The sequence below is a fragment of the Exophiala aquamarina genome, assembly GCF_000709125.1.
Source record: "Exophiala aquamarina CBS 119918 chromosome Unknown aczIA-supercont1.3, whole genome shotgun sequence".
NCBI lineage: Eukaryota > Fungi > Ascomycota > Eurotiomycetes > Chaetothyriales > Herpotrichiellaceae > Exophiala > Exophiala aquamarina.
This window is the reverse complement of record NW_013550585.1, coordinates 2347469-2364565: the sequence shown is the minus strand read 5'-3', so window position 1 is coordinate 2364565 and position 17097 is coordinate 2347469. Positions and strand designations below refer to the sequence as shown.

At 50.0% G+C, this 17097-nt stretch overlaps 5 protein-coding genes across 5 annotated transcripts; 2 read left to right on the top strand and 3 right to left on the bottom strand.

The window, feature by feature from the left end:
* Window positions 1-606: 606 nt before the first annotated feature.
* Window positions 607-2424, bottom strand: A1O9_04451 (uncharacterized protein; the record flags this gene model as incomplete). Its single annotated transcript, XM_013406741.1, has 3 exons — window positions 607-935; window positions 1024-1713; window positions 1770-2424. 3 exons carry the CDS (start codon window positions 2422-2424, stop codon window positions 607-609), a joined length of 1674 nt encoding a protein of 557 aa, XP_013262195.1.
* Window positions 2425-6532: 4108 nt separating this feature from the next.
* A1O9_04450 (uncharacterized protein) lies at window positions 6533-8191 on the top strand (the record flags this gene model as incomplete). Its single annotated transcript, XM_013406740.1, has 1 exon — window positions 6533-8191. The coding sequence occupies one exon, from the start codon at window positions 6533-6535 to the stop codon at window positions 8189-8191; it is 1659 nt and encodes a 552-aa protein (XP_013262194.1).
* A 1287-nt stretch (window positions 8192-9478) lies between these two features.
* On the bottom strand, window positions 9479-11173 carry A1O9_04449 (uncharacterized protein; the record flags this gene model as incomplete). The annotated part of the gene is made up of 1 exon (XM_013406739.1): window positions 9479-11173. The coding sequence occupies one exon, from the start codon at window positions 11171-11173 to the stop codon at window positions 9479-9481; it is 1695 nt and encodes a 564-aa protein (XP_013262193.1).
* Window positions 11174-11886: 713 nt separating this feature from the next.
* Window positions 11887-13707, top strand: A1O9_04448 (uncharacterized protein; the record flags this gene model as incomplete). Its single annotated transcript, XM_013406738.1, has 5 exons — window positions 11887-12020; window positions 12091-12590; window positions 12680-12929; window positions 12984-13527; window positions 13576-13707. The coding sequence occupies 5 exons, from the start codon at window positions 11887-11889 to the stop codon at window positions 13705-13707; spliced, it is 1560 nt and encodes a 519-aa protein (XP_013262192.1).
* A 307-nt stretch (window positions 13708-14014) lies between these two features.
* A1O9_04447 (uncharacterized protein) lies at window positions 14015-16258 on the bottom strand (the record flags this gene model as incomplete). Its single annotated transcript, XM_013406737.1, has 4 exons — window positions 14015-15022; window positions 15081-15347; window positions 15397-15555; window positions 15617-16258. The coding sequence occupies 4 exons, from the start codon at window positions 16256-16258 to the stop codon at window positions 14015-14017; spliced, it is 2076 nt and encodes a 691-aa protein (XP_013262191.1).
* Window positions 16259-17097: the final 839 nt, after the last annotated feature.

Genomic DNA, 17097 nt, shown 5'->3' with positions numbered 1-17097 from the left:
CAAAATTTTCCTCCCTTCCATTGCATTGACACGAGACCTTCCTCTTACAGGGAGCCCCAGAGCCTCGACTGGGCTCTCCCATTGGATAATATAGCCCGAAGAAGTTATTTCTCCAACAATGAGTTCAATCCTCAGGATGAGATATATGTACTGCTGTTAAGGTCGTGTACTTGTACATTTCACCCTTTCCCAGAGCTTGCTTCCTCTGATCAAACATCCTGCCTGTTGTCACCCATATCTGCCAGAATGTTCCCAAAGAGCGTGGACGATTCTCTAGGCGAATTTATTTCTCTGCAGTATTGATGTAACATATATGAAGTATTTCCTCCCCCACAGATGTATGTGCCAGTCTTGGCGGTAACGAACATCCCAGATCAGACAACACTCACTGGTTGTAGTTAGCTTGAAAGACGGCCTAATTCTTGCGGGAAAGGGGAGTGGCACCAGCGGTTGACGGTTTGTAGGCTGAGTGACTTCATTGGACGGCACGGACTGAGACGGGTTTATTGCTTCGTCGGTCTCCAGTGCGAGCAAATCTCAAGAAGTGTTAATGTCGAGGAGGAGAGAAAGTTTAGCGAATTACTGGTCGGAGCTGTACGTGTGTATTCACATTTGCACTTTGCGACTATTTCTATCTCCATCGCGTGCCCGACTTCTTCGTGTGAATATCATGTTGATCGGCTTCAAGCCAACGGTGAAATGATCAACAGAGTTCAGAAGAGCTGTACCATTCTCGCCCGGTGCCAGGGCCACATCAAATTTTGTGATCAGGTGAGCGGTCAACAACCGTATCTCCATGTAGGCGAGATTCTTGCCTATACAGCCATATGGACCAATCGAAAACGGGGCAAATGCGTCTTTGTTCTTGACAAGCTTAGGCTGGGAGTAAAACCTTTCTGGAATGAATTGCTCCGCCATTGCAAAATTGGACTCGTCTGGAGCAAACAGGTAGTCAGTCAACCTTTCAACTTTTATCCTATGGCAGCGTATTATGAGAGAGAATATTGAGTTATTAAGACTTACCACGAGCCATAGAATACAGATGTATTTGGATTGTCGTGTTTCCAGGAATCCATTCATCACCAATGCAGACTCCTTCAGGAGGTGTTTTTCGATAGAGCCCACTTGGGACAGGAGGATGGAGTCTAAGGGTTTCGTTGATGCAAGCGTTAAGGAGTGATGCAGACTGAAGGTGCTGATGTTCGATCTTGCTAGCATCGCCAACCGATGTCTCTACCTCTTCCCTAAGGCGCGAGATTAGACCTGGTTCGATAGCAAGATGATAAAATAAGAATGTCAAGGTGGCGGCAGTTGTGTCACTTCCAGCAACGATAATTAGCTTGCTGTCGAGATGGAGAAGTGGCAGGGCTGCCTTTTGTCCCTGGGCATCTTTTGCAATTAAGTCCTCGATGAGGTAATGTGTAATATCTGGATTCGGTTGTTTTCCTTGTAAGAGAATGCGTTGTTCTATCTCAGAGGCACAGAATTTGTGAAACCGATCATACACTGCTCTCAGTGGAGCAATTTGCCAGCAGAGGCGACCGATCCAAGGTGGCAAAGCAAGTCCAAGGTCATCTTGGGAGGTGTTCAAAAGTTTGATCGCCCAATGTTCTCCTGCGGACTCCAGCATGTTGAATGACCTTCCAAACGCCAGATCACCCATGACATCGAAACTCCAGTAGTTGAACCACTTGGACATATCAATCGGTTGTCCTACGAATTTGCATCAGCACACATTGCTGAAGTCTCTCAAGGGCGCATATAGTTACCAGAGAATGAGTCAATCTGTAGCATGAGGCATTCGTTGTATCTGTGGACTCTCAGTTCATACCCTCGCAATGCCTTGTCGCTGAATGCAGGGCTCCAGACCCGGCGACGCTTGTCATGTTGCGAGCGCACCCGCGTGGACTGTAGAGAATATGCAGGCGCTTCCACTTCGTACCACGGTGCCTTTCCGCAAACTGCCTGAGCCGATAATGCCACACGAACGACGTCTGGATGCGTGACAGATAGATCGTGTGGACCTGTCCGCACAAACTTGCCCAATTCTTTGTGAGATTGGTAGAGTTTTAGGAACATGTCTCTCTTTTTGCCGATGTGGAAGCTGTGGTCAAGAGCACTGAGCCTCGAGAGAGGACGACCTGGAAATTTGTTTAAAGGGTTTAGAAACAGTCTGAATATGACTAAGCTGAGATAGATCCCAGCAATGTACGAGCCCAGAAGCTTTCCCATCTCTTGCATGGCAAATGCCATGGTAGCGGTATATCTGGCATACTTAATGACAGTTGTGCTCACAAAGAAGAGGATGAAACAGACTTGTAGGTATCGCTGGGGATGAAGATGGCGTTCACGGCCATGAAAATAGAAGACATGAGTTGCAATGCCGAAGGCCCCAGCACTTAGGAGCGTTGAAGTGGTCGGCATGCTCGAGCGTAACCCTTGCTCAATCAAATGCTATTGACTCTTGAGAAAGCCACGAGAATCCCCAACGTATTGGTCAGAAGGTACTTCCGAATTCCTCGCCTTAGATTTCTTGCATTTAAAAGATGTCTCGAACATGAGGTGTAGCGATGGTTGCCACTTTGACCTGGGGCCGTACTATTTAAAAAGAGTACTATATTCGAGGATTCGAATTGAGGTACCTGACAAAAAATGTCTGCTTTGGCCAGTTGGCAGTTGATTGTCAACCTCGGCCTGGTCGGTTGGGAATGGTAATAGCAATGGGGAGCATGATGTCTTATACCTAGTTAGAGAGGGGGAGATCATCGTCCGGGGCACCGGGGCACCGGGGGCACTGTGGGGTTGCAGTGGTCTCCAGACCACCATTTCCACGGTCAAGATGCGATAATGGCAGCGACAAGAAGTTGACGGTTACACTACAGGCGTCTAGAAAGAGTCCCAGATACAATTAAAGAGGTGGAACCTGCACTACCACAACGGGAAACCCTATCAACCAAGGTTTTCCTTCGAAATGGGAGTTTACAGGCAAAACTTTTGCATTTTGAATGTAAAGGAGTGCCTTCCTTTGGTGTTCCCCGAGTGAAGCCTCAAATATGTGAAGGTAAGGAAGGATTGGTGTGTTCAGAGAGAAAATTTAGAGAAACTCTCCCAGGCGTAAAGACTACATAATGGAAGCCGAACGCGCGTTACGGCGCTGCACCGACAAACGAGTGGACTCTCTCACGGTCAGATCAGGGCACCGACACAGGAAACGGGGAGCCCAAGGATCTCCCACTTGAGGAGGCTTTGAGTCATCGAGATCATCTGAGGTCTCGTTGGTCTGGCGCTCTAAAGCCCTTGCGATCTAGATATTCCTCCCGCAATCGCGGCGGTGGGAGACTCCACCAACCTAATCTTGTCGTCACGGCTAGATAAAAAGAAAGTATTATCTACACGGGCTTTTAGATAGACCATGGATCTCTCATCATGGACCGTATCTATTGGTAACACCATTCTATCTCCAGCGAGTCTACCTCCACTCCCAGAGACCCAACTCCGGCTTTACGTCCGACTGTTCATACACAGATCCATACTGACGATATTTTATACCCCCACAAGATTTGGCAGGGAGTCGGGCAGACGATAGTTGGACTGTCCGCTTGGCCCTTCCAAGTACTTTGAACCCGTCTGGAAAACATCCCGTACTCCGGAAAAGACACTCAAGGTCATCAGCGCCCTTGAAACGGAATTACTGTCACGGCAGGCGCCGGCTGGCGCCTTGGCACTGCCATTCAGCTGATTTCCTTATTATCGTACTGTCCAACTTAATTAGCTTAGAACCAGCAACAGAGAATGAGAGCTTAGAACCAACACCAATGCTACAATTACCAGCCTATGGAAATGTGATTAGTGATGCTAAGCGATTGTAAAGACCGTGGTCTACTATATCGCTTTGACGCATCCGAACTAGCTCCGAGAGCTATTCGAACGCTATCCGAAGCGGACCAGAGAGCGCCCAGGAGCTAGTCTAGTACGTACTTGGGATACTATATAGTCTGACGAGTCCCTCGGACCGTATTAGGAACGGCCATGTCGTCTTCTCATCACAGAAACATGCACCTACTCTAACAACCGGGGCTGGCACTTCACCATGTACAACTCTAGCGCTATTGTCTTCGTAATGAGCTCTTACCGAATGAAGGTGATCCGGCTGCGAGAAACCGCAAAGTTCCAGCTGGCTCCCAACAATGACAAAGCGGTCGGTGACACCTTGCGAGCGCTGGTAAGCCGGTCAGTACATGGCGTGACTTCGCGCTCACGTCCATCAGTGGCATCTTTGACCCCCTTCTCGCTGGCTCCCTCTGCAACATTCGCTCGCTCGGGCGACGCTACACCATGGGTACTGTAGCCTTTCTGGCCATGGCTTTCTTCTTCGCGTACATCGCTGCACGTACTGAGCCAGCAAACCTTGGACTTACCGCTGCTATCGGCTTTGCTCCCAGTATGTATTCCAGATTGTTGTAGGGCCAGCAGTCCACAGAGCCCCTGGTTACAGTGTCAGCTCCGCAATCACCAAAACTGTGGGCTCGTTTGCGCCCTGATCGGCGCTTGTGTTGGGCCAAATTTGACCGCCCCAATCTTCCTGTGCGTGAATCTTCTTGGTGCCATCGGCATTCTGAGCGTGTTTCTCCCACTCGAATCTTAGCAGTCGAGGTCTGGATCGGCATTGAAACTGCAAGACTCTGTAGAGTTGCCAGTCATCCAACATCCCAAGGTCAAGAATCAAGATTAGGGTCGGGGTAAAGGTGAATTGTGATACCTGCACTTAACCATTCATCATCTTCGTCACACCAGCAAAGTGTATGTAGCCTAGATAGGACCTGTCCGTCAATACAAATGCAAACTTCTCCTGTCATCCATCCTCTAATTCCGCCTTGCTTTAGAGCTCAATTACAGGCAAAACCTTCCGATTAAGAAATCAGAGTGTTCCACACGAAGCAGCTTTGATCAAAGTTGGTAACCTATGGCTATTGATTGTAGTCAGCTCAATTAAACGATGAATTCAGCATATATCCTCGGATCGCCAATGACACACAGATGTGCTGTGCTGACCTCTCTTTCAGTCGCCACCCACGTACCACTAGACAATTTACTCCGACAGTCGGTACAATAAGAACCTCGGTTAGTCCGTTTAGCACAAAGCCTTTCCCTCGGGTCAAATGAAGTGAGGAAAAGATTCGTACCCACCATACCTGACTTTATGTCAGCTCCGAAATCAGGATCCTAGTGTGATAGCTGCGCTAAGTTCTTTTGTCAATTCCCAGACCTGATCCATCAAAGCGTGCCCAAGAAATAAAATATTCCGATCTGGAACTTGTTAGTCCGCTCAAACTGGGTCGCATGAATGTCAAAAGCATTGCTACTAGTTTCATCTCAGCCAGTGAAAACCCCGTACCACAGCATGAACCGAGAATCTTCTGTACCTGGAAGCAAAGACCAATTTAGCATGCGTCGTTCCACCGCTGCGACACTAACCTCCCATGAACCCCATCGTTCATTTCATGGACCACTCGCAGTAGCAGCAGCAGTAGCACATATTTCCTTAGCTTGTCCTTGGTAGTGGAGAGGATCAGAAAACCGAAGGCAAACCCAGCAGCAGCAGCAGCAGCAGCTGAAGAAGCATTCAACCTATCGAAATAGAGCCCTGGTGACAATTGTGGGTGCATGCATCGTTGGTCTCGCGGTTGTCTACCTTCAGGTAGCAGAAATTCAGGACGGATTCACGATACTAGCACGAGGTTTTTCAGGAGACGAAAAATCCGCTGAGTTATTCATTGGGGAGTGGGTTCCCGGGGTAATGGTACGATGAATATCGTATCATTACCGTTTTTGAGAAATCTCTCTCTCTTTCTCCAACTCTCCCTTTTTTCTCTGTTGTTGTCGTTATTTGGTTACTTTCTCACATCTACATGTAAACATCTCCAGGACGGTGTATTGCTGGGCGTTCATCCCAATGCAGGAGCTCCGGACCTTAAGTAACGATCACATCAAGCTTTGCTGGACACATATCCCGATACTGGTGTCAAGGCAAGGGCGAGAGTTCGTCTCTTTGACCCTTTCCCCGGTATCTATTGTAACCCCAAAGGGAGTTTCTTTCTTTTACTAATTTTTTGGGTTCATGTGTGTGATTTCGTCGTTTCTGGGTCTAACGCTATCACCCAAGTCGGAGTACTTCTAAAAATGCACGCGAGTTTTAGAAATGTAACCTTGCACCTCAGCACCCCGTAGTCCGAGATGTCGTCGGGGGGCTAGGGGCACTATCTAGATAGGCTCATAGCAATAAGAAGCTAATTATCAATAAAATGGCCCCATTTCCCTGAGCCTATCGGATTGCCCCGTGCACCAGATGGCCTGGAATGGCGGCAAAACCACTGGGCCATTCCCTCAGAAATCCAGATATCACTGCCCGAAAGCCCATGAAACAAAGAAATACCCCGACAAGATAGATGAGGGATCCCTATCTCTCTTAACCCTTTCAGACTTCACCCACAAATCCATACCTGTACTAAAATTCCACAAGCCCCGTCAAACAATGGCCAGCGAAACGATAGCCATGCAGCAAACGCTGGCCACCGGCCCTGCCTCATTGCCATTCTCACTCTCAAACATCTCCAAACTATCACGCGAACAGGCGGGCCACCTGCGGCATTTTCATAACCTGGCAAGTCAGAAGGATGGCCAATGGAATTACATGGGCGCCGAGGATCCCGGGCAAGAGGACTACGAGGCATACCGGTACCAGATTGCCAATATGGTCTATGCCAGCAGTATAACACACTACCATCGACTCCCGGCGCTCCGGGGAGTCTTCAAACCACTTATTCGTCGTCTTATCCACAAGATGCTTCGGCGTGACGTCTGGGGATACTGGTTTAATACATCCCTAGGTGGGAAAGCCATCGATCCTAGTCTGGAGAAGCTTCGTGAACCCTGGCCGGACCCGGTTATCCGCGAAAATATTATGTATTCAGGCCATCTATTGCTTATGACTAGCCTATATGCAATGCTATTTGACGACGACGAATTCGAGAAACCAGGCTCTATCGTCTTCGATTGGAATCCCTTATGTTGGGGCTTAGGCCCTGAGAAGTTTACGTACTCTAACCCAGAGTTACAGAAGATCATCGTCGCTGAGATGGAGAAGAATGGCTGGCTTGGTGTGTGTTGCGAGCCTAATCTCGTCTTTATTATCTGCAACCAGTATCCACTGATCGCTATTCGGTATAACGATATACGTAATAAGACCTCGGAGCTAGATCCCATTTTGATGAAATACCTCGCGGCGTGGAAGAAGAAGGGCATGATCGGACCCACGGGACTTTTTAGCAGTTATTGGGTGGTGAAGCAGGACCATGTCGTTCGCTGCGATGACCTACTCCACACAGCGTGGGCGGGTACTGTCTTAAATACCTGGAATTCAGACCTAGTTAAGTCTCTGGCGGAGAAGCAACTGCTCGGCTTTATCACCAAAATTGATGGTAAAGTCCGTCTTCAGACAGCGAATGTCGGTAACGCCATTCGTAAGCTGGGGGCGGAAAAGCCTCAAGAATACCCAGTCGACTCCGCTCGGACCGTGTTGGAGGCTGTTGCTTTGACGAAGAATCCGGACTCAGGCTTGCCCGATGCTCAGGACAAGAACCCTGTATTCGGCCACACTGTCGAATTTCTCAGCGAACTGGGCCGAGAAGATTTACTTTCGGGCTTGCTCGATTATGCCGACGCCTGCCTGCGACCGATTTGGGAGAACGGCGGGCTCTTCTATCCTCGTCAGGATACCTTGTTATCGGAGAATGGTGATTGGGACTACATGGATCCTTACACGGGCAACACTTCTATAGGATATGCTCGCCTCAATGTGGTAGATGGTCAGAAGAAGATGTTCGAGAAGCCATGGACTAGCGAGTCCTTGGCTCAGGCACCCTACGTTGACAATGTGGATCTCTCACAAGGAGTCGACTTTTTAAGAGGAGAGTGGGTGGAAGAGCACGCAGCATTGGTCGTGACCATGAGGTCTTGGGATGGAAAGACTCACAGGGTCGTGCCACAGATCAACAACCTGCACGGTAATTGGGCAGTGTACATTTGTGGTCGCTTGCAGCGAGAGGAACATGTGTCGGACGGGACGTGCTTGAGGGTGCCGATCGAAGTTGGCCCACAGGAAGAGATGGATCTCGTCCTGCTTCGCGTATAGGAGATACTTACATGCTGGAGATGATTCACATGTTGCCAAATCAGCCTCGATGTAGCGGGAAAGACGGCACACCAACTTAAGCTAGCTGCCAGAAATCGTCTTTCAGATAACAAGGACCTGCAAATAGGCTTGATTAAATTGAAATGATAATTAATATGCGTTAGAGTTATCAGAGTTCTCCCAAATAAATATATTAAGTACCGAGCCGCGAAAGGCAAAGAGTATAATTGACTCGGCGGAGTAACGCTCTTGTGCCAACAACGACACAATGTGCTTGAAGCGATGTAGCAGAATTACAATCCCCAAGGCCGAGTATCATATTGGCTCCTTCGGGAACGTCGCAGAAATGTATATAGCAAAAAACGACAAGTAGATTGCCCCAATTAAGAAAAACAGCTCTCTTCCGACATGAAAGTTGAAAAGGTATATGGTCAAAATCTCTGTGAGCGGCCCATACGAAAATACGTGTCGTCATGGTCATCCACCGTTGTTTATATGACTGACTTTAGGCACGTGGGATCCCGAAGCATAACGTGACTGACTGGACCGCTTACTGTAAAGCATGGAAAGCTGGCTTGGAAGCGAAAATAGAAGAGAGGAGTGGACGAAATCGAACTCGTGGTCAAGATTCACGAAAGCCCACTGTTACGGGTTTGGCATTGCTTTGGGTATTTACCCGACTATCCTCTGGAGGACGGCAGGGCATCAAATCGATAACATACAAACCATCTGGAATTTCAAGAAGGTAGACAAGATCATTAGCCCCTGCGTTGGACCAGATTAGATGATGTACTCGAACGGAATATTCATCTACGTCCTCTTTCACTACTTTCCATAGACCAAACATCAAAAGCTGACGTTGAATAACGGCCTTGGTCCCGGGCTAAACTTTCCACCAACCTTGAGACTGAAATGGAAAGGCTATGATGCTCTACTATATTTCATCAGGCGCACTTTCTTCAGAAGCACCAAGGTATAATTCACATCCCAACAGCCTCACCACCGATCGGCGTGGAAGGTGATGCCGCCCTCAGTCAACCTGGACTCAGCGGACCCAGAGCCTTCGGCCCATTTCGGCAGTGAACAGTGTCCAGGTCTGCTTCAATGACTGTACGGAAGGCCACTTCCTACGCGTCAACCTCCTCGCGTCTAATCAGCCATATAACTCATCTACAGCGTGCCCATCTCACCGGAAAGGGGTACCTCGCATCACCGGGCGTATGTAAGTTTCTCTTGAGCGATTATATCATGCAATTTCTCTACGATGCCGCTTGTGTGACCTCGTAATTACATCTTTGAAGGTCGTGCTTGGCCACGAAGGAGGACGAGATCGACCTCCTCCGTCGCGGGAACTCGAACAACAACAGACACACTGCCGGATCCCTCTACTACGTCTTCAACCCTCTGAAGTTGATCATTAATGTAGAGTCCCCATGGACCTTGAGACAGGTTGTTGAATGTAGGTGTGATCTCATGATCCTGGCCATCCCATGACTTCAGAGTAACAATCAATGCAGAATTCTCCGCTGACCATTGGCCTCTCAAGAAATCCACACCCAGGGAGAGGTCGACATTATCGACGTAGGGTCTTCGGGCAAGGGTCTCCTTGGTCCAAGGGCGCTCAAACATGTCCTTCTGGCCATTATGGACGTTGAGACGGCCGTAGGCGATCCCAGCATTGCTAGAGTATGGGTCCATACATATAGCTGTGGCGGGCTGAAAGTCGTTGCGCCTCTCATAAAACAAGCCACCATTTTCCCATTTCGGGTGCATTTCCTGGTCGATGTACTCGAGCAACGGCGAGAGATATTCTTCTTTTCCCAGCTCGCTGAGCCACTGCAAGACCATACCAACACCCGGAGCTTTGGCGACGTTGTGATCCACCTCAGGGTTCTTCTCCTTCACAATTCGGGTGGCTTCGGCGACCGTGGCAGCGTTATCTGGGTGGTGTTTGACCGGGTCCTGCGCAGAAAGCTTCAGAATCTCCTTGGCCACCCAGAAACTTTGCAGGCGCACCTGGCCATTGATGTTGGTGAGGTGTCCTATTCTTTGCTTTTCGAAAATGCTATAGACGAAGTCCGAGTGCCAGGCGTTCATGTATGCTCCGCACCACGCCGACCCAATAACGCTAGATGCAGTCACGACATCATCCTGCTGCACCATCCACATATGTATGATCTGCCCGTTTGGTCCTAACATCCCCTTTTTCTTCTCCCAGGCGGCGAGAAACTTAGGCTTAATGTCGTCAAAGATATGTGTTCCGTTGCGCACGTCATTGTATCGGATTGCAACCAAAGGGAACTGATTGCAGATGACAAAGACCACGTTTGGCTCGCAGCAGACTCCGAGCCATTGGTTCTTTTCCATTTCCGCAATAATGACGTCTTGTAGTGACTTAGTAGAGTATTCGTACTTTTCTGGTGTCCCCCAAAACTGCGGATCCCAGTCAAAAGTCATAGAGCCGGGTCTCTCGTACTCGTCGTCATCGAACAGCATAGCGTATAAGCTGACCATGAGCAGAAGGTGTCCGCTATACATGATGTTCTCGCGCATCACAGGATCGGCCCACTGTGCACGAGGCTTAACTTGATCAGGGTTCAAAGCTTTACCACCTTGAGAGGTGTTCCACCAGTACGCCCACACATCACGCAAGAGCATTTTCTGAATGAAACGACGCAAGAGGGGCTTGAAGACCGAGCGCAGTGCCGGTAGGCGGTGGAAATGGGCGATGCCAGCTCCATAGACGAGGGTAGCAAGCTGGTATCGGTACGCATCCATGGATTCTTGAAGGTAGTCTTCTGACCACATGTGGTCCCAGCAGTTGTCCGGCATGCTGGCCAGATTGTGGTAGTGCCGGATATGGCCTGCTTGCTCTTTGTTGAGCTTAGGGAATGCACTACCATCGAAAGGAAGAGATGATGGCATGGAACTGACAGAATTGGTCGAGCTCCCCGAGCTGACGTGTACTGTTTGTGTCGACATTGTGGAAATGGCGTGAGGTCACTGTTCCTGAATGATCAACTGGTAATTTTCAAATGCGAATAACCTAGAGAAGTCGGCATGCAGCAACCTGCCCGCTCTTTTTATGTTCAGATTCTGCTGAGCATTGGCGATTCTCATTCCCACGCACCTGTCACTTGAGAGCCTCCTGCTCCCCGCCCGCAATAGCGGGGTGAGTGCGCAACTGTTCATCGGACACGGAAGGAATGGGGCTCACGCATACACCAGTGCCGATCAGCCTCGCATGGGCAATCATCTGACAGGTACTTGTGTCTTAGAACTCTGGGCCTCTGGCCTGAAATGGAAAGAAGGAGGAGCAGGGAGGCATGTTGCCTATACAATGTCGAGTCCAGGACCGAAGTGGACCCCTTTCGGTCTGTGATGGGCCCGGAGATCGGGGTGCTATGTGCTGTAACATGCCACCGCCAATCTCGCCTCAAAGGTTCGAGAATGGGTTGGCAGAGGTACGCTTCAGCACATGCAACCCCGGATTCCCCGGATTCTCCAATTCTCCGTGCGCGGGGTGAATGGCAAGACCTCGTGTCCACGCTCCGAAGACAGCAAAAGCGATACATATTTAATCGCGTGCGGTTCCCCTGAGACAGATGCGAACCATTTCCATCTCGAAAGAGAACTTTAGGGTAAGCCGCACCTCACAGCAACAGGGGTTCCATCGTGGCTCGAACTCCATCGTCATGGCTGAGGCAAATTCATACCACTATAAACGGAGCAATGCGAGGCTCATACGGTATTGCCTGGTCCCTGCGACGTTGGCGGTCATCTATGGCATGGGTGTCGCGCAGACTTCAGGGTTCTTGGCCATGCCCGAGTAAGAACCCTCTGTATATCCTGGAAGCAATACGAGTGAATTTCCGTTCTCAGCTGACATATTAGTCTAGATATAACCAGGACTTTGGCGAATATAACCCGGCAACAGGAATCAGGGCGCTCACCGCGCCTCAAATCTCTGGTCTCACAGGCACGACGCTGGGGGCGGCTTGCGTTTCTGCCATTTTCGCCGGGACTGTAGGCACCCGCTATGGCCGCAAAATCGGCCTTATATTGGCGGCCATATTGTATGTTATCGGCCTCATACTCAACTGTGCGGCGAGAAGTTACGCCGTTGTCATCGTGGGCAAAGTCGTCCTTGGGTTGGCAGTCGGACTGGCTGCGAACTTTGTAATCGCGTACTGGGCGGAAACGTCGCCTGTCAAAATGCGAGGCCTGATCACCGTTTTATATCAGGCCATCATAAATCTTGCCCAATTTGTTGGTGCTTGTATCGTTAAAGGCACGAATGATTTGACGACGAGCTGGGCATGGAGAGGCTCTTTGATGACGGAGTTTATTCCTCCGCTCATCCTTCTCATCTTCATTTATTGGATTCCCGAGACACCCAGTAGGTCTGCATCTCCCGCCTCTGCCCGAATCCCCATCTGCATGAGATGTCCGTTGGTCAAGAGTGTCCACAGTCTGACAGTGGCAAAGGATGGTATGCTTCACACGGCCAGAAGGAAAAAGCCCGCGAGTCAATGCGTCAAGCGAGAGGCCCGACCTGGCCCGCGGAAGAGGTCGACGCCGAAGTCGATGATATTGTTGGCATGATAGAGATCGAGAGACAGCTTGAAGGCTCCTCCAGCTGGATCCACTGCTTCCAAGGGACCGAGTTGCGGAGGACTCTGCTGTCCATAGCTGCTCTTCTGAGTCAAGAGTTCTCGGGTGTGGCCTTTATCGCAGGGTCAGTATCACTTTCTCCATTCACGAACCTGCGCATCTAACACAACTTTGACAGATACGGAACGTTATTCTTCTCTCTCTCAGGTGTATCCGATCCGTTTACCACAAATGTTATTTCCTCCATGTGTGGTATTGCCGGCTCCTTGACCTCTTTCGTGCTGATCAAGTACGTGGGACGCCGAAAGATCCTCCTTGTGGGAACAGTCGTACAGACTATCTGCATGTTCGCCTTTGCCATCATTGGGGTTGCCACCCCTGGCACTAATGCAGCTGCCAGGTCCTTGGTCGCCTTTGTGTGCATCTTCGCCTTCTCCTACGGCGCATCCTGGGGCCCTGTGGCGTTTGTACTCATTGGAGAACTGCCTTCGACCAAGTTGAGGTCCAAGACCTTGGCCTTGGCTACTTCCGTCGGTTGGAGCTTCAACGTGCTCATCTCGGTCGGCATGCCTTACCTGCTGAGTGATGCATACGTGATGCTGGGAACCAAGGTTGGATTCATCTTTGGCGGAACAGAGCTACTGGCCTTCGTCTTTGTTCTCTTCTTCCTCCCAGAAACGAAAGATCGGACTCTTGAGGAAATTGACGAGATGTTCATGAATGTGAGTGCTCTTTCTTGTGGAAAAGTTTAGCGCTGAAACCCATAACAGAAAGTACCGGCTTCGGGTTTCAAAACATATGTCACGACAAAGACTGTGCAAGGCATTTCGGTACAGAGTGAAGTGGAAAGTGTCGTTGGAGAGGACAAAGCTACCGTCTCTAACTTTGAGCGAGTGGCTTAGATGTCGTACTGATGCTATGGTCCACAGCATTGAATCTTGTTCTCCAAAAAGTCAATAGTTCTGAGACCAGGTACAGGTATATCTTTCTGGTCTGACTGTCGTCGGAAGTGATGACTCAGTCGGAATGCACGACGAATGCTGGTCAGCAGGCTCACTTACTCCAGCTATAATGCATACATGGCTGGATTAAATCATCTGAGTGAAGCACATTGTGACAGTAATCCTCTCATGGAATGATCTTCGTGATTGTATGTAGTTTATACAGAGTCCAGCACTCCAGGGGCGCCACTTGCGTTTCACCACCTTCTCAACCGTGCAACAACCCTCGAACGGCGTTTAGAAGAATGTGCTTAATTCCCCAGACGGACACGTTGCTGAGCACCTCTGCTGTTTGTTGCAAGACTAGCCTCGGGCCCCGGTCAGAGAAAACATCCGGAACTCCACGCATTCGTACCAGGGATGGAGTGCCATTGCCGATCCAGTCTCGAATTGCCAATGCGTCCGGTCCATCCGGAGAGCCTTGCCAATCAAGGTTGCACACAGGTAGTGTACCAGCAAGACTTTCGCCTGTCGAAGTCACCCGATAATCCGCCGCGAGTAATGTAGATAATACGAAACAAATAATCCCACAATGGAAGGTATTGTAAGCCTCTTGTGGATGATTGCACGGATATAATCCGGTGATCATGAGCCCCTGTGCGCACGAGTACAAAAGAGCGCGGGGGTTTCTTGGGTTCTCCTTGATCCACCGCAAGATCCGGTTCCGTGCAGGAATCGCATGAGATTCGTCCTGCCAAAGCATGGTGGCGAACAAGTCACAGAAAACAACGCCTTCTGCGAGTCCGTGAGCGATACCGACCTGCAGCCGATGCTGAACTGTAAACTCGTTGCTAGGCTTGGCAGTAACACATGGATAATAGCCAGTTGTCGGCGACGCAAAGCTGTCGAGAAGCTCGAGAAGCTCGGCCCTTCCCTTCAGGAGGGCGTCATACGTGCTGAGGTGCATTGCTGCCTGCTGGGTGGTAGCTTCTTTATTGTCCCATACCATCCGCGTCAAAGCAGTCAGGATGATGGATCGAACATAATCATCGTCATACTCGGAATGAGCGCTGGCTGGGTGTTGGACGACCCGGGAGATGCAACTTTGAAAGGAGTCTGTTCGGGGGCATTGTTCTGTCCATGGATGAATGGCTGCCCAAGCTTGTGCTGACGCTGCCTTCCAGTGTTTAGTAAGACAGGGGAGGTCCAGTCTGAGTTCGTGCAGTAGAATGTAAGGTCGGGCATTGCGCATGCCGGCCGAGGAAGCGTCGTATGCCTGTGATTGCGCTGCGTCAGAGCCATTCCACTGGGATATTAGTTCGAACGGGACTCACAAAGACAGCCCAGCCTATTCTCGAAGTGCGTTCTGCACAGGTCCAGCTCTCCCATCGACTTTGGGTGTCAGCATGATCATTGTTCTGTTGGACAGCATGGTGTTGATCGAACAACCCCATCAACCGAGCATAGTTGACAAGTGGACCACGACTTGACTCGGCAAGCTCATATAGACGTTGACTGCCACTTGCAAATCCAAAAATGGAATTCAGCAGCTGTGCAGAGATATAATATTCGGTTCTGACGAAGCGAGGGTCGTGCTCGGCCTAAATGAAGGAATTCAGCTTCACCCTGTACAATGGGCCGGGTACTGACCATAAAGACAAGCAGTCTTCGAGTAAACTCTGAAAGCGCTATGGAGAAGGCTAATGCCCCTTCAAAGTCTGTGTAGCATGCTCCAATCACTATCAGGGCGAGTGTAAGCACCGGTTCTTTGGCGGCGTCGAATGACGGCTGATGAATTATCGGAACCCACTACTCAACTCGTTCGTTAGACTAAGCAGGACTGAGCAGCACTACTCTTCTACACGCTCACCTTGTCAAAATGTGCGAAATAAAGATCGATACAGTGATCGAGCTCTTGGCAGGTGGGAAAATAAGGAATGGAAGCAGATGGCCAAAGGGATTGCTCAAAGGGAGCTTTCAAGATATCTTGCAGTATGGAGGCACCGCGAGAGCCGATACTAGGCAGTCCAAAACAGCTGGAAAGAGAGTTCGAGCTCTTTGAAGGACCAAGGCGTGGTAGGGTTAGATGCTTGGGCTGAGTTGCAGGCCACAACATCGGATAATGCTCCTCTTCATCCACGTTTCGAGAAGCTCCTGGAATTCGTAAATGTTCGTGTAATGGATCTTGTTTCGAAGATACGATAGGTTCCACTGGCTGTGTTGGCGAAAGAGAACGGCGCGACGGGGACAGGTCGTCGACATGGAAATTTAGCAGCTCAGTTGGTGGAGACCATCCGGTACCTGGCCAACAAGTCATGTTGAAATCATCGAGGTTGTCGGGATAATCCCAGTCCAGAAGAGAGAGCACGCCTGGGCCAGAGCACGGCTCAGACTGAGGAAAGGGGGGAAATACCTCCGGGAAGACATATGAGCCACTGGAGCCAGCTTCATCTTCTTGGATCGCTGCAGAAGCCTTCTCTGGCACGGGTGGCTCTTGCGAAATCGGCGGCATGTTTGACTGGCTGGATGTCATATGGCTCCTCGGTGGATCAGGGTTATTACGCGGTGCGCTTGGTACAACTTCGGCCTCATACGAACAAGGCACGCGTCGTCGGAGGCATGAGGAACAGCTTGGATATTCTCCCAAGCACCGAATCTTTAGCCTGGAACGAGGCTTAATGATCATTGCATCTGACAAATGATCGCTGGACAGACGTACCTTCGACAGACGAGACAAGCTTTCTTTCTCGGTGGGGGAGGAGGTCGGTGGTTGTCGTGTGTTTGGACATGTCGGCGAAGAGTGTAACTGCAACCAGGGCGACTTGTGAGCTACTTTCTCAGCGACCAAGGAGATGCCCATACAAGCGACCAAATTGTTTCCCACACACTGTGCATTGCTTGTCCCGATGCAGAGATCGTTTTGGTGTAGGCGGGCTCTGCGCATCTTGGAGGCCCGTAGAGCCGTCAGTGCGGCTTGCGGACGTAGCAACTTCGGACGATGTACAAGGCTCCATTTCTAGCCGTGGTGTAGATGCGGCTGCGTGGGCATATATGCGTTCCTTGGTTTCCAAACAAGAGTGTCCTGGGAAATATTGTGCCCATACAGGATCTTGATGGTCCTGAGCCTACTCCTCCTAGTAGGCTTAACCGAGTTGCCGAAAGTTACTAGTACCTAGGTATGGTATGCCACTACTTATATAAGTTAATAGCCCATGTGCCAAGCCCACTTGCTGAGAAAACCGCAGTAGCCGTGATTCCAGAATGAACTGTACGGAGAATAGCTTCAGTGATGGTTCGAAGTCGTGAGAGTATTTGGTAGCGGAAGGATGTTCTACCGCGTTAAGAATGACA